Genomic DNA, 16,868 nt, shown 5'->3' on the forward strand with positions numbered 1-16,868 from the left:
TGTATTTTGGGAGTCATTTACTGGGAACAATTAATAATCACACCTTTGTGGGTTTTTTCTTTGTTTTTTAGAGAAACAACTGGGTGGGCAGAAATACCTTCCGTTTTTTTCCCTGTTTCCTTTCCTTGTCCTCCAGGCTGATTACAGAAGTAGATCTGAAAGGAAAGTATATTGAGGTGGGATCTAGCCTCTTCTACCGTGTCTACAATGAGAGAACTGAAGGGAATGGCCTTAAAGTTGAGGCACTGGAGAATAAATTTAGATTTTTTGGGGGGGGGTTGGGTTTGTTTTTTTTTTTTTTCAGTGTTTGGGTGGTCAGACATTGGCAACAGCTTACCCAGGTAAGCCGTGGACTCACCACACCCGGAGGCGTTTAAGAAACACTAGGCCGATGCGGTTCAGGATTCACAGCAGCGGGCGAAGATTGACGGTGGGATCTTATCACCTGAACAGTCCCTCCCTATCTCGTCAATTCCTTAATTCCCAGGCGGTGCCGCCCCGCCCTGAGGGGCTGCGCAGGCGCCGCTCCGCCCTTTGTGTGGGGAGGGCCGGCGGCGCAGGCGCGGAGCGCGTTTCCTGCCGCCCGTGTCAGAGCCGGGCCCGCTCGGCCTCTCCCGCCGCCGGAGCGGAGTCGCGTTGACTGCCCAGAGTCCGCGAGTCCCGCTCCGCCCCCGCCGCCTCAGGTGAGTCCCGGCCACGGCAGCGATGGGCGACGGGCGGGCGGGGAGCCTGCGGGCCCGCCGGCGTGAGGGGAGGGCGGGGGGGAGGCACCGCAGCATCGCTGCCCCGAGGGGCTGCGGACGGCGTGCCCTGGGTGAGGCGGTGGGCACCGCTCACCCCCTGGCCCCAGGAGGTGGCCCGCATTTCCCCCGCTGTGCCCCCCTCATATCCCCCGCTGTACCCCTCGCCGTGCCCCTGGGTTGGCAGGGCCGCAGCCCACGGTCCGTCGCCGTCCCCGCGGCTTTATCCTGCTCAGGGTGTCTCGTGTCAGGAGGTGCTCGAGAGGCGTCACCCCGCTGGGAAATCCGCGCTGAGTGACTCGGGAGGGAGTGACAGTGGTGGGAGGCTGTCCTTCATCGCAGGTGCTTGGCTTCCAGGTGTTTGGAAGTGGTGTAGGTGCTCCGGGAATAGGCAGGGATTAAAAAAAAATCCCTTTCTCGTTGTCACACACACACGTTCCATCTCCGCTTTTGAGTCCGTATCCTGCCTGGTTGCTTGTCCAGGGATGGGCTTTCACCGCGTATTGCTCACCCCACTGAGAGGTGACAGCAGCTGAGCCCTGCACATCCCAACCTCGATCCTTTCAGGCCTTGTACTGAAAGCACTGCTCTGCAAAGGTGCAAGATTTCCCTTTTTATCTCCCTTTTAAAATATTTTATTGAAACTCAAAGTCAGTTGCATTCTATTTGAAATCTCTCAGGCAGAGCTGCATTAAGAACTTGGTAACAAAGTCATACCAGTGTCTTGCCCAAGTGAAATTCTGAGGCTGGATGACAGGAAGGCATTGAGGTTATTAATTTGTCAAGAAACATAAAGCCAGCAGCATTTTCCCTAGTGAAATATGAGTTGGATTTTGCCTGTGTGTTAGTAAGGAATAAATATAACTGGAAAACTTCTTTAAGATTTATTTTCCCAAGGAAAATATCTCTGTACCTATCAGGAGACAGGAGTAGCACTGCTCTTTGAGGTTGTCATCATTGTTGTGTTTTATGGCTTTGTAACCAAACCAAAATAGAAAAAGGTCGCTTGTTGCCAGTTATGGAGCTCAAGTAGCTCAATCAATGGGAAGGAATGGATCATACAACTTTGGGTAGGGTTTGGGAACAGCTGAGTAAAAATACCTGAACTAGGAGTTAGGGTAGGACCATATTTTATATGTCATGACAATCCGTGAATAAAATACTACAGTTGTGTTAGAAAGTGTTTCAAAATAGCTGCATTCCTTGGGGAGAGGAGACTGGATATTTTTACATTTTATTTCGGAAAGAGTAGCAAAGGCTGAGCATTCCTTGTTGGTGGAACAGCTCTTGAACTTTTCCTGTATATGGAAATGTGCTGCTACTGAATGTTGGCAGAAGCTGAAGCAAGATCCTGGAAAAAGCACTTTGCAGTTGTGTTTTGCTTATATTCACATGTGGGATGTCAAATGATGGATGTCCAAGGGCAGAGGTAACCCAGATTGTGGCAACATTTTCACATTAACAGAAAATAATTAATTATTTTGCCTAGGATTGTGTGTATTTAATACTTCATTTGATTGGTAGAATGTGATTATTGTAAGAACTGTGAAAATCGTGCTGGTTAAAATTGTGAGCTGGACTAAAAGCTCGTATTGTTAAAAGTTGTGTTTCGAGTACATTTGAAGCGCACCCATAATTTGCACATTTTTAGAATGACAGTGCTCGATTTCCTTAAACAAAAAACTAAATAAAATAAAAAGTCTCTCCAGCTACTTGCGTTGGTGAAATGCTCTGCTCCAAGATCCAAGCGCTTCCAAGGTATTTGTTAAACTGATGGTGTGATAGTAATTCCTGAGGCTCCATTAGAGCGTGCCCATCCTTCTTTCACTCCTGAGTTTCTGTTGGATTGCCATTCATTTCCTGTTTGCTTCCAAATTCCTACCTTGTCCTGAAGTCTCCACCCTCTGCTAACATGGCCATACTTGGGTATGTTGTAATTCCAGGCTCTAATGGGTGTGGATGTCTTGGAATGACATCACGGAGATAGTTCTTTTAAGATGGATATGTGGGGATAAAAATGCTTTGATCCAGATCCATCAGGCAGTGATAAATTGCTGTGAAAATTAGTGGGATATACGAAAGGAATTGACAAATCCAAGTTGAATGTATTGAACTGTGCACATTTTTATTATTACAGGTGACCTTGAGTTTTTGTGGTGTTACCTTCCATCCATTTATGCTCCTCTGGTTAATACAGCACGTAGAATACTATATTTTAATATCTAAAATATTTTCATTTCAAAAATAGACTATTCCATGCCCTGTATTAAACAAAGGCAGCATAAGTGGATGGAAGATAATATAATAAAAACATTTTAAACAACTTTGTGTCTGCTGATGGATGTGCCTCCGATTGCAGATTTTCAGCACTGTCTCTTGTAACAGCCATAAGTTGAAAGAGAAAAGTAGGTATTTAGCCTTTTTAAAACAAAATACTCACAAGCTACAGTGATTCAGTTTGTTTTAGTGTTTGAGTTTCATGGGGCAGAAGCCTGATTATCAAACAGTTCAGTGCTAGAATTAATTTGAAGAAATTACTAATTAGTTAATTACTAATCAGGGTAATTTTCCCCCTGGGGTACATATAAATGGTTTTATCAAATAATATATCAGCAGATCACAGTTACACATCAGTTTGACTTCCTGAAAAAAGGATTTTGTTCTAGTGCTGCCTGTGAGTCAGGCTTTAGAATCAGCTCACTGAGCTTTGTCCTAGATATTCATTTTTTTTAATTATTCTGTTTCCATAGTAAAATTAATAGGTTTATTAGACTTCTTGAGGACCTGCTCTCTTGTCTTTGAAGACACACGAAGAAGCAAGTGTATCTAGCTTTTAGGGCAATTGCAATTATCTAACATAAGCAGGACAATGAAAATCCATTATCCTACTGAAAATATCTGGGGGTGTGACACAGGCAGCTCTTGAACAGCTTTATCACATTTATTAATTTGTGATCTGTAAATAAATTGTAACACTGTGCTGAAGGATGCTCGTTAAATGCTGAAGGCTGACTTTGTTTTATTAATTCTCCCATTTTGAAGAGTTTTGTTTTCAATTTTGCACCTTTCAGACTTTTCACTTTTTACAACCTAGGAATCTCTTTAACTCGGAATGTCTCTACATCAGTTCCTGCTGGAGCCAATCACCTGCCATGCCTGGAACAGAGACCGTACTCGTGAGTAATAAGTTCATTTTCATTTTTTAATTTTTTGGTTTTCAATTGCTGTTTTCTTTTCGCAGTCGGTTTTTGCCCTTGTGATGTTCTGGGTCACATTTAGGGAAGGTGTGATCAGGTACATGGTTCTACATGTTAAATGTTCTACTTTTGATCCAAAAAGCACATGTCTTCCAAATCTGAGCTTTTCTAAACCTGTTGCTGGAACTCTGGCATAGGGGGTAATTGAGTCTTCCTGGTGTTCCACAAAGCTTTACCTCTTGGCCAAGTTTTCTATATAATGTGGGTTACTGTGTTCCAAATGTGTTATCTTGCAGAGTACTGATGATCATTGTATGTGTACCAGCATCAAACTGCCAGAGGGCAGGGATAGATGGGATATTGGGGAAGAAATCCTTCCCTGTGAGGGTGGGGAGGCCCTGGCACAGATTCCCAGAGAAGCTGAGCCTACACCTGGATCCCTGGAAGTGTCCAGGGCCAGGTTGGATGGGGCTTGGAGCAACCTAGGTGACCTTGAGTTTTTGTGGTGTTACCACAAATAGAATAGTGGAGGGTGTCCCTGCCCATGGCAGGGGGTTGGAACTGAATGAGCTTTAAAGTCCCCTCCAACCCAAACCATTCCATGATTCTCTGTCCATAATTATTGAAGATTTTCCAGGGATTTTGGCCCTTCCTTTACAAAGCCCATGCAATGCTCTCAAATTTGTGAATAGAGGTTTTAGATAGGAAGTCTTTCCAAGTATAGCATTTGCTGTTAAAAAGCCTTCTGTACAACTGGATTGTTTTATTTCTTCTTTCAAGAGATTGCCATTAGCCCTAATAACCATGAAGTGCACATCTACAAGAAGAGTGGGAACCAGTGGGTGAAGGCTCACGAGCTGAAGGAGCACAATGGACACATTACAGGTGAGATTGTGCTGAGCCAGACATGAAGTTTTCCAGCCCCTTCTGTTTTCCCCAGTTGAGATTCTGAACAGGAAATCTGCAAGTGTTGAGTAAATAGATCTTTTTATAGGTTGGCATTCCCACTTAGAGAGAGTCTTGCGGCAGTTTTCTGAACTGCATGCAGTAAATGTTAGGAAGAAAAGCCCTATCTCACTTCCAGACATTTTGTTGGAGTTACTGAGCCATTTTTTTCTTATCTATGGCTACTGAAGTAATCTGGTTGTGTCACAGTGATGCATGCTGCTCCCTTTCAAGTGCTAGTACTAAAACTTCATCGAGTATACGACTGTAGCATTGCTTTGGGGTTTCCAACAACAATAAATACCCTTTTTTAGGGGCTGTATAAACATTTGAAGTGGTCAGTTCTGGACTTAGACCATCAGTGAGCACATTTATTGTAGGCCCAGAGCATCTGTACATCCACAGTGAAAATTAAGAAGAGCTGCCACGTTGAGTTACAAGGTGTTATTTTAAAAAATGTGATTATCCTGTGGCAGTCTTTTTATTACTGTTTGGGTTTTTTTTTCCCATGGTGATATTTTTAAAAGGGCTCCATTGTCTTAAGGAAGCACACATAATCAATACAAGCACTTGCCCAAAGCAGCAAATTTTGTTCTCAACTCACTAATGGGCAGAAGTATCAGTCCAACAGCATTTTGCAGGAATTTTATTCAATTTTTCCAATTCTTGTAGTCCTGGAGCACAGCTGTCCCTGCTTCTTTTGAAGAATCACTTGGGCTGCATTTACAAATTGTTAGAAGCCAAATATTCACGACTTGGGAAAAGAGCTCTCCCTGCTTTCCTGCCCAGTGTGAACCTTCGGAATGCAAAACCCTGTGGTGGTTGTAAAGAGTGGAGTTAAGCTGTGGTTACACACAGGAGATGCACTGATCAAACTGCTTGTAACCCCTGACAGGAGTGAGTCAGCTGCTGCCACTCCAGCTCCTGCTCACAGGGGACAAGGTCCTTCTCTTGACTCTGGTTTGTGGTGAGCTGCCTCTGCTCCCTCACAGGAAGAGCTTTTTCACTCTCTTGGCTTTGTTTTCTGCTAAGCTAAAAATCTGAACTTAAGTCAGAGCAGCAAAGGGCTGGTGAGAGGAGGTGGTGAGCAGAAGGAAAGAGAGGCAGGATGGTCCCTCTTTCAAAGGCAGTGCTAAAACTCCTGTGACTGTGGTTTCAGACTACCAAGCTCTTCACTTTTTAAGCATAAACCTATTTGAAGTAAACAATACATGAATAATATGGTAACATTAGTATTAATTCTTTCCACAGCTTTTATCCTACTTTGTTTGTGAGCTTAAGAGTTGTTTTTAATACTGAATGTAGTAATGGAAAATCACTGATATATGATTTGTGGCAGGAGAGTTGAGGACTGCATCCCAAAGGATGCTAGAGAAAAGATGAAAAATAATGTTCCCATAAGACTTTCCAGTTAGGAACATCCTTCATTGCCTAGGAGGGGAAAGAAGCAATGGCAGCCTTATCAAAGGTTTTGGTTTATTCTTTGAATTTGTTTTTTTTTTCTTGGTAAACCTTTCTTGTGACACAGCTTAAATAGGCATGGAAAAAATGTAAGGATTGTATCAGTACATAAAGATTGATAAAGTCTAACAAAAAAAGCCCTGTTATCTAAACTTTAGATCATGGCTGCAGTCTGGCAGCAAGCACAAAATATTGTTAGGGCTTGTGCAGTTTTAGAATTGCTGAGTTTCAGCTGTTGAGAGGGATCTTGCAGAAGTCAGAGGTTTGGAGGGTGCTGGCGGACAGGCTCGGCCGGTCTGCAGAGCTCCACCTGTTGGCCAGCCCTCGGAGCTTCCTCAGCCTGCAACCCCCTGGGATCTGGGAATTTGGGATCTGCACTTTGGATGAAAGCTAGAGGGAGAAACAAGTATACCTAACAGCTTGAAATAGCTCCTGGAGAATAAGAGATGAAGAGGGATGACATAACAGTAATAGCTGTCTCGGTGATCAGTTCATCAGGAACTGCAGTGACAGGGCATGGAGGAATGGCTTCAGACTGAAAGAGGGGACACTTAGCTTAGATAAATAGAAAATTCTTCCCTGTGAGGGTGGGGAGGCCCTGGCTCAGATTGCCCAGGGAAGCTGTGGCTGGCCCTGGATCCCTGGAAGTGTCCAAGACCAGGCTGGATGGGCCTTGGAGCAACCTGGGACAATGTGAATGGGAGTTGACACGGAGCTGGAACTGGATGATCTTCAAGATCCTTTCCACCCCAAACCATTATGGGATTCTGTGACAGAGTACTGTGAGGTGATCTTTGATTTGCCTTAACGCAAAGCAAACAAACACGAGGGGAAAATTAATTCCTGTGAGCTCTTCACTGGCAGGTATTGACTGGGCTCCCAAAAGCGACCGCATCGTGACGTGTGGCGCCGACCGCAACGCCTACGTGTGGAGCCAGAAGGACGGCGTGTGGAAACCCACCCTCGTCATCCTCAGGATCAACCGTGCCGCCACCTTTGTCAAGTGGTCTCCCTTGGAGAACAAATTTGCTGTGGGAAGTGGAGCTCGACTCATATCTGTGTGCTACTTTGAGTCTGAAAATGACTGGTGAGCTGGTTTTGTATCTTTAAGGTCTGCATGGAAGAGATGAAGTTGTTGAATGCTGGTAACTGCGTTACTGTTTTGCTAATTCCTGAAATAGTCAGGAAATCTAGAGGGATGGCCTCATCAGTTCTTTTGTGGACTTTAACATTTGGGGAAAAAGGTTCTCTTTCTTCTTCTCTCTGCTGTAGCACCTAAAGGCCTTTGACTTTGCCTGTTTTCAGACAGTACAGGTTGGCGTGGATGTGTTCTGCCTGACTGCCATAAACATATGTTGCGTTTCTAAAAGTGCAAGAATTTCTGCAGGGTAAAGATTTCATTGCTACAACTATATGGTTGAAAAAAATATAAATACTTCCTTCCCCTGCTTCGTGCCAGAATGAATGAAGACATCTTCACTCATGTCTTCCTTCCATATCTATTATTTTGGGCCATTTCTTGTCATTAGAGGTTTGAGTCTGTCACATCTGCAGGGTGGTCTGTTAGAAGATGTTTCAGCTGATCATTGACCTGTTCCGCATCTTGTCATGTACTTTTATCACAGTTTATAGATTTGACATAGGAATATCACAAAGCTATTTCCACTATTAATATTTTTCTCATTTTAGTATCTAAACTTAATGCCTCTGATCTTCTCCCTTTGTGGCTGCACATGTTGGAGCTACATTTGTTGTATCATCTGTAGCTGAAATCAGTGTGTGGAGTATTTCTTGCTTTGGGTTGCATAATCAGGCACAAAAACACAGGTGTCCAGTGTGCAGTCTGCCATGTGGAGATTAAAAACAATGACACCATCTGCAAAGTACATTTTAAAGATTGTTTTGGACTTTTATGCTTTCCAGCATATTCACTTATCAATATTTTTTGTCTGCCTCACTTGTCTGCAAAAGAATCAAGACTCCCTATGCTAAAGAAGTATAATTTGTAAATTGTGAGCCTTAAAACTTGTGCCTGATGGAAGTAAAATCAAAGAAAAAGCACCATCATCCCAAAGGCTGTCAAGTGGATAATAGATTTCATTACTAGTTTGTAAATAGTTCAGATAAACCAAATCTGCTGAGACATATTTAGGCCACTATTGATGCATTCAGCAGCAGGACCACTTTGCACTGCGCTGCAGATAATTGAGATGAATGCCCTGGTTGGGTCATTGGCAGTCCCCCCATTTTCTCGTTGTGTTTTATAGTTATTGTATTTTTAAACAGTAGAAAAGTCAATAGGCAAGAGATGTGACTGTAAAACTCGTTGGAAGGACTGGAGAAGGACTTGTACTTGGTGATCCATGAGAACACTGCTTAGCTCAGTGCCACAGTCACAACTGACCTCGTGTTCTCTAGGGGGAAGAGTCCTGGCAATTCCTGTGCAGAATTCACATCAAGGAGCTCCATCTGATGCATTGTGAAAATTAATTTGAAGGGGAATAGGACTAAGCTGAGGAGATACATATTTAATGTGTTTTTCCTAATATTTGAAAGTTTAATTAAGCTCACCATAAAGGTCACAGATTGCACAAGAGAATGTGAAAGATTTGGACATGAAGTTTTTTCCAGAATTGATGTGTTTAGTCATTGACAAAGAGTGATCTTTTTGAGGCGTGCTTCATGGATTTGAGGGAATCAGGTGAAATATGTTCATATAAATTTGTTGTCTTATTTTGGTTTGGTTTTGTTTTAGGTGGGTGAGCAAACACATTAAAAAGCCCATTCGTTCCACTGTCCTCAGCCTGGACTGGCACCCCAACAATGTCCTGCTGGCTGCAGGATCCTGTGACTTCAAGTGCAGGTGAGAGAATCTAAAACATCTACCTACAGTTTGGGTTACTGGATCAAATCAGTAGCTTGAGCATATGATCAGGTATTTGCACTTGCTATTAAAATAAAAGGTGGCTCACTGTGTGCTGCTGGTGAGTACCAAAATAAAATAGCCAGCTTGAGAAATGTTGGCTTGAGAAAAGTGCTGCTGTGTCCTGACTTTGGACAGCCAGCATGGATCTGCTGAGGAACACACCTGAATTTGGGGAATTGGTGGGTTCCTTCCCAGCATTACACTGCATTTAGGCTGAGATCTGGTCACTGGGCTGAAGTTGGATTAGCAAGTGTCATCTTGTAGAACACCAGTGCTGCTAGTTAAGAGTTTAAAAAGCAATATCCTAATGGTGCAGTTCCAAAATTCAGAGTAACTGGCCATTTCCAAAGGAGTTATCTTTTTATTCCCTGAGTTCCTTCTTTCTTCCCCTTTGCCTGTGGGGAGCAGAGTCAAGGAATTGATCCACCTGCAACTCAACACAATAGAAGAGCTTTTTTTGAAGACCATTAAAAAGAACAGGCTGTTAAAGGCAGATTGGTGTGAGAGATGGATGGGGGAGACTTTGCAACTGATTATGAAATTACAGCGTGAGGGATGGGCCCTGCAAACTGCTCAGTGCTGAGTGATTGGGGTCACTGCAGGGGAGTCTGCAGGGCCTGACTTGGATCCACACTGACTTAATCACTTGTACCTTGAATGATAATGAAAGCTGCTTTTCTTAAAGGCTTTATGTAATAGGGCAATTTTTAAGCTTCAAAGTGTGTACTAAAAATGACTAAGGAGGAGTGGGAGGGGGATGTGGGACTGACAATTACATTCCTTATTTCAGAATGAAACCCTGGCATCTAAACCCCATCCTTTGATACCTTTTCATGTGAGGAGAGATGTTAAATGAAAGCTGAGAGAGAGGAGAGTTGTCTCCCTTTTCCTGCCTTATTTCCAGTTTTAATTAGATAAACCATATGTATTCACTTCCTGTCACAAAACAGGTGATGTGAAACAGAAGCAGCTACTTTTCACGTGTGGATTTTTTTTTAAATTTTGTTTCATGAAGGATCTGAGGACTTTGGCATTAGGTCACCTGAAATTTGTGTGTGTATGTGTCCAATCCAAACCATTGTGGGATTCTAGGATTCTGTTTCTTCCTCAAAACCATGAAAAACTATTCTCTTTTGTAAATGATCAGTACAGAGCTCTAAAATTCCAGTTCTTCTTTCAGTTCCATGTTAAATAAAATAAAGATACCTGAAGTGTGCACCTGTTCTGATGGAAATTAGGAAACAGATCTGCCAGAGCCACTGCCATGTAATAAGCAGCTAAGTGGGAAACATTTTGGGGAAAGAATGGAGGGCAGGAGGCTGCAAATTACTGGGTATTCAGCAGTTTTTTGGTGCTTGGCCAAGATAAATGATCTCCCCTTATATTTATCTGAAATATATATATGTATCTATAGCTATGAGCAACACATAAGTATGATTTTATGTTCTTGCTGTGGGAATGGAAGTAATTTCCCAACATTCTTTGAAGGCTGGGGCCTTCAAGCTGAGGTGATTTTGGGTTTAAAAGACAGGGAGACTTTAATAAGGGAAAAGACTTCTTATATTTTTAACTAACAGTTAAATTCGAGGTCTTCCCTACTTAGGTGAGATTTTCCTGCCTTGTGTCAAAGGCTTTTGCTTTAAACATCTTGTCCTACTTCCATGCATTAAGAGACCTTTTAGGTGGCTCTATAAAATTTGGGGTTTTTTAAAGGATTATCATTAGATTATATTTAAACTGACAGAGCCAAATATATATTCATACTTAATTCCCTGAAAATCTGTACCTAATATAGCTGCAGTTAAACCCTTCTCATTCCAAGTGAGCAGCTTTATTGAAATAAGGTGAATATAGGTACCCTTAGAAGTGCTTACCCAACACGTACAAGATATAAGGAACAAGGAAGGGGGAGCTGCATTTCCTTAAACTCACTCTAAAATAATTCCTGTTTGTGTGTGACTTGCAGTCAAGAATACATGATCATAGTTTTTCATTTATACTGATCTTTTTTCCCCTCTCTGGTAGTAGCATGGTGTAGCTGCCTTGCTCCTCCTGTTCAATGGACTCAAATCCTATGGCTGTGACGTCCCATTAAATTCCATGGTAACAGTCAAGGATACCATATTGTGGCATGTCTGAATCATGCAGAAGGAATGTGATGAAAGGGGGAGGCTTTCTATTTAAACATATCTTGAAAATTGTACTGCTGAGGAAGAAAAAACCTGTAAAAACATTGCAGTATTTCAGGTTTTCGAGGCATTTTTGCAATTATGAGCCGGAAGAAGGCGGCTCAGAGCTCCTTTGCTGGCATTAGAACATCACATTTCTTTCTTTGAAATCCTGCTAAAGCAGGAATGTTCTTAAAAAGTGGGTAATTTTGTAGGTGTTTGTATTAGCTTCTAATTATACAGTGCCATTCCTGGGTTTTCTCTAACTGAAGGATTGACTCCGGAGAGCTGTTAGCACCGCAGAAGGATGAAAGGGAAATCTTGGCACAGGGGAAAATGCACCAACAACGTGTATTTTTGTGCCATCTTCTGGAAAAAAAGGGAGAGGGCTACAAGAACAGCATTTATGAGAAACCTGTGTGCTTTGCATTTGTACTGCTGCTTTCTCTCTGCGCCCTGCTGCTTCCAGGCTTGTTTAAAGACACCAAAATATTTTATTTTGGGACAATGGGGACGCATCTCTCCGCTTCCAACGTGAAACTCATCCCATGCTCCCAGGAGCTTTGTTGACACCAAAATCTTTTTATTTGCAGGGTGTTCTCTGCTTACATTAAGGAAGTGGATGAAAAGCCAGCCAGCACACCCTGGGGCTCCAAGATGCCTTTTGGGCAGCTGATGTCGGAATTCGGGGGCGCAGGCAGCGGAGGGTGGGTGCACAGCGTGAGCTTCTCCGCCAGCGGCAACCGCCTGGCCTGGGTCAGTCATGACAGCACCGTGTCAGTGGCTGATGCCTCCAAAAACATGATGTGAGTATCCCCTTGCTGGTATTATGAGCCTGATGATCCTGAAGGTCTTTTCCAACCTTAAATGATTCCATGGTTTTGTGTGGAATATTGGGCTCGCAAGCTCGCGCCTCTGTTGCCTGTTTTACTGTGGATTCCGGGAGTGTCTCTGAGGCTTATTTAAATATTCTGTAAAAAAGGTTGTTTCTGCTAATTTTAGATTATATAATTTAAATTCTTTGTAAGAATCCATTGGAGAGGGTATAGCAAGTTTATTTTGGGGGGGAAAAAGAGGCATTTGGGGAAAATGTATGTTCCACTGAGTAACCAGGGAAACAATATTTACAGTACAGAACATTCCAAACAATATTCCAGACACTATTCCCAATCCAAAGAGAATCCAGAAACATGCTCACTGCAGAACTAAGACCCCCCCCATCCCCAACCAGAATCTGGAAAATAAGTTCATAAAATATTAATTTCAACCTCTGTCCTTAAGGTGCTGCTGATGCAAAGTTTCAACTTGCACCTTCCAATACAACAAAATGTTTCACTAACAGCTGTCCCTTCTGCTCCTCCTCTTGATCTGTATCACTTTGCAGTGTCCTTGGCTTTCCAGCCAGGAAGGATGAGATTCTCCATATGTTTTGGGAGCAGAAGTATCTGGAGTCATCCAGGCATTGCTGGGATTCATTTCGAATTGTAGTTCTGATCACTACAGTTGTATAAGTACCTGGCAGAGAATTTCATTATGAAGTGTTTAAGAATTCTCTTTATTTGTCATTAAATTGCAGAAGTTGACTTTAGTGAACATCAAGGCTTTTTCCCTCTGCAAAGATGTCAAGCATCAAAACTTCAAGTGTTTTTCTATATTCAAATGAAATTAATATCATCATCAATACAGTCATTTTTGGGGTTATTCCTTTTAAACTCTTGCCCCTGTTTACACACAATTTTGGTAACGTTAACCTTTCACCTGGAATACTTGGTTTAGTTACAAATCTTCCAGCACACTTTCATTAGGCTGAAACTTTTTATTACAAATGACAACTTTCTGTTGTCACCACAGGACAGCCGTGACTTTTCCAACAATCCTTGTGTGGGAACGGTGCCTATTTTTTGTTAAGAGCCGAAAATGAGAGGTTTCAGTGAATCCCCTCTAACAAATGTCCTTGTGCTCAGGGTTTCGCAGCTGAAAACAGAGTTCCTCCCACTCCTGAGCGTGTCCTTTGTCTCTGAGAACAGCGTGGTGGCAGCTGTAAGTGTCTGCTCTTTCCTCCTTGTAGAGCTTTGGGGTGTTTTGGAGGGCGAGGAGCCCCCACGTTTTGCGCAGTTGGAATTACCAATAAACAAGCTCTGCCCTGCAGTCGGTGTTTGCATGTTGGAAGGGCAGGGTGGGAACGCTGAGCCGTTCCCTGACGGCTGTTTGGTTGCAGGGCCACGACTGCTGCCCGATGCTCTTCAACTGTGACGACCGTGGCTTGCTGAGCTTCGTTTCCAAACTCGACATTCCCAAACAGAGCATCCAGCGCAACATCTCGGCCATGGAGCGCTTCCGGAACATGGATAAAAGAGCCACCACGGAAGATCGTAACACCACGCTGGAGACGCTGCACCAAAACAGTATAACGTGAGTGTCCTGCTGCCGGGGACAGGGCAGGGAATGTTCTCCATGCCCAGTGGGTGTTCTGCAAACCCTCAGGTTTGCTGTAACAAAAGGGTGTGGCTGTAGGACATGAAAGAAAGGAGAAAGACTCCCAAGTATTTCAGAAAGCAAAAAGTATAGAAGGTTTTATTGTCTAATTCTTACCACCTTTTATAAGGTGTTCTGATACAGACTTAACATGATTGGTGAATAGGAACGACACCTCTCTAATCCTGTTGGTGAAACTAGAGAAACAGCAGAACACCACCTGGAGAAAGTTTGTTTTGGGAAAGGATAGTTGTGCTAAGATTTTGAGAAGAGGCTTTCTTGAGAACTTTTGCCTTGGAAAAGAACACTGCTAGCAGGCTAAAATCTCTTCAGACTTAGAAATGTCAGGCCCACGTGGCTGGTATCCCTTTTTCCCTGCGGTCTTTCCCTAGCAGCTCTCTGTTTTCTGGGATTTACGTGGGTGCTGGTGAAGTTAATCATTGACATGGCTACAGCTGTTTGCTCGTGGTTAATGTGTTGTGTACCTTGGACACAGCTTATCTCATTAAATATGTGGGTAGTTCCCAAGAGGCTAGTGGCACTGTGCAAAATCCAGTCAGCAAAATCCACCTGAAATTCACATGCCAGCTTCCTGTTTCAGATGTTACTGCCATGTGTATTTATTTATTATGTATCGCTGTTTTCAAACTGAAAGAGGGGAAATTTAGGTTAAACATACAGAAAAATCGTTCCCTATGAGGGTGAGAAGGCCCTGGCACAGGTTGCCCAGAGAAGCTGTGGCTGCTCCATCCCTGGAAGCTTTCAAGACCAGATTGGAGCAACTTGGGATAGTGGAAAGTGTCCCTGCCCATAGCAGGGAGTGGGACTGGATGAGCTTTAAGGTCCCTTCCACCCCAAACCATTCCATGATTCTGTTAATCAAAAGGATTCATTGAGGTTAATTGGGTAAAATACCTTCACACTAAAAAATTACATGATCCCAGAGGATGATGAGCAACTTCTCTTTATTCAAGGAAAACATTTAGTCTCACCAAGCCATTAAAGAGCTTTCAGCATCTTTTTCTTGGCTTATTTTTCTGAGGCATTCTACCAAGAATCTAGTGTAGGCTCTGGTTATAGTCATGTCTCCATCTGAAAGAGTAGGAGTAGAATCCAACCCAAATTTCCCAGTTTTCTGGCTCTCTGGAAGGGGTGTTGGAGCTCTCACTCTCTGTTTGCAGCCAAGTGTCTATTTATGAGATAGACAAACGGGATTGTCGGAAATTCTGCACCACTGGCATCGATGGAGCAATGACCATCTGGGATTTTAAGGTAAAAATGTGCTTTTACTACCATGTTTATGTGAACTAGCTGGGGTGGTGAGGGGTTTTTTTTTAATCTCTCTAGTATCAACTCCTGGGGCTCAGCCCCACGCCACGTTTTAGTAGCAGCAGAAAATCCAGACTGGAATATCCAATACCATTAGTGAAGTCCATAAGAAAAACTGATCCAAGAATCTGCATAAATGCAGATGCAGTTTGTTAAGCAGATGATGCTAATACAGATTTTTTTTTTTTTTTTTAATGGAATTACCTAATGTCCCTGAAGGAATCCCCTTAATTCTTTCATTCTCCAGCCTCAGGAACAGTTGGGCTGGAAAAATTTGTACAACACAAATTCTGTGGCTCTTCCTTCTCCCACCCCATGCAGCTCTGCTCGTTGTCCTGCTGCAGAACATGGTTCTGTCCTCTCAGAATTAACTTACCCAAGGAATAAGAAGTTGTCTCTAACAGCTGGAAAATAGAATATTGAAAACCCTAGCAGGATGTATTAATGTCCATGCTTGTTTTGCTCAGGCCTGGCCAACAGAGGTCCCTGTGGGTCTTCCCCAGACTGGGATATGGGCACTGATTCAGGGAAAGAATGGGTTGTCTGTGTTCTGTGGTGCCAGAGTGCTCTGGTGGGGACAGGAGTCAAGCAAGAGGTTGAGGTGATCTCTCAGCTGCTTTAGTGCACTTTCAGCTCTGCATCATTGGCCTGTACATGCCTGAGGTTGAAAGGAATGACTGTTGTGGTCTCTGGCTCTTGTGTCAGGAAGAAATCTTTACTTAAAGGAGAAATTCCTCCTTGTGAGGGTGAGGAGGCCCTGGCACAGGGTGCCCAGAGAAGCTGTGTCTGCCCCTGGATCCCTGGAAGTGTCCAAGGCCAAGGCTTGGAGCACCCTGGGAATGTGGAAATTGTCGCTGGCCATGGCAGGGGCTGGAACGAGATGATCTTTAAGGTCCCTTCCAACCTAAACCATTCTGGGATTCTGTGACTGAGTCTAATTTCAGATATTTATGGGTTTTATGTGTTTTGTTGGCATTTACACTGAATTTAACCCACGCTACTGCTGGAGATGGTAATTAAGATTTTTTTTTTTTCTCTCCTTCAAGACTTTAGAGTCTTCCATCCAAGGGCTACGAATCATGTAAAGATGGATTTCCACGATCTAGCAGGACAAACTGCTTGACAGAACGCAGCTCCCACATCTGCACAAACCTGAAAAGGGAGGAGGAAGGTGAAATATTTGGAAACACTGAGAAAATACAGCTTGGCAGATTTTCTTTTGAATCTAAATTTGGTGAATTGTGTTGGTTTCAAAATCAGCTGTGATTGTTCTTTTTTTTTTTTTTTTTTTTTTTTTTCCGGTTGGTTGTTTCATTCCATTCTTTACCAAAGCTGCTCCTTAAGTAGTTTATTGCAGGAAGTTATGAATCACTAACTTAAAGGGGAAATTTTATGTAAATTGTCTGCTAGAAATAATAATAATAATAATAAAAAAGAGAAAAACTGATTCTTTGTTTTGATGCTTATTGATTAGAAAAGGGATGTTAAGGAAATTGGGAGAGAGACAGAATGGGGAAAACCCTGCACTGACATTTTATGGCCTTAAACCAGGGGAAGTTCATCTTAACTGAGAAGGTTCTAAAGTTAACAGACCTGGAGTTCGGATGATCTGAATGTGGAGATTCAG

General features: G+C 43.0%; 1 protein-coding gene across 1 annotated transcript; it reads left to right on the forward strand.

Annotated features, from left to right (window-relative positions):
* Positions 1–545: 545 nt before the first annotated feature.
* Positions 546–16,688, forward strand: ARPC1A (actin related protein 2/3 complex subunit 1A). Its single transcript, XM_040078921.2, has 10 exons — positions 546–683; positions 3,835–3,916; positions 4,718–4,822; positions 7,208–7,430; positions 9,099–9,206; positions 12,031–12,243; positions 13,402–13,477; positions 13,656–13,849; positions 15,094–15,184; positions 16,288–16,688. Exons 2-10 carry the CDS (start codon positions 3,853–3,855, stop codon positions 16,324–16,326), a joined length of 1,113 nt encoding a protein of 370 aa, XP_039934855.1. The 5' UTR covers positions 546–683; positions 3,835–3,852; the 3' UTR covers positions 16,327–16,688.
* The last annotated feature ends 180 nt before the right edge of the window (positions 16,689–16,868 follow it).

This window comes from Hirundo rustica, chromosome 15 (assembly GCF_015227805.2).
Source record: "Hirundo rustica isolate bHirRus1 chromosome 15, bHirRus1.pri.v3, whole genome shotgun sequence".
Lineage (NCBI taxonomy): Eukaryota > Metazoa > Chordata > Aves > Passeriformes > Hirundinidae > Hirundo > Hirundo rustica.

Excerpts from the sequence above, each read along its gene's own strand:
- ARPC1A (XM_040078921.2), top strand. The coding sequence starts at position 3,853 with ATGTCTCTACATCAGTTCCTGCTGGAGCCAATCACCTGCCATGCCTGG. Across the intron at positions 3,917-4,717 it reads CTGGAACAGAGACCGTACTC|AGATTGCCATTAGCCCTAAT; the intron begins GTGAGTAATAAG and ends TCTTCTTTCAAG. Across the intron at positions 13,850-15,093 it reads CTGCACCAAAACAGTATAAC|CCAAGTGTCTATTTATGAGA; the intron begins GTGAGTGTCCTG and ends CTCTGTTTGCAG.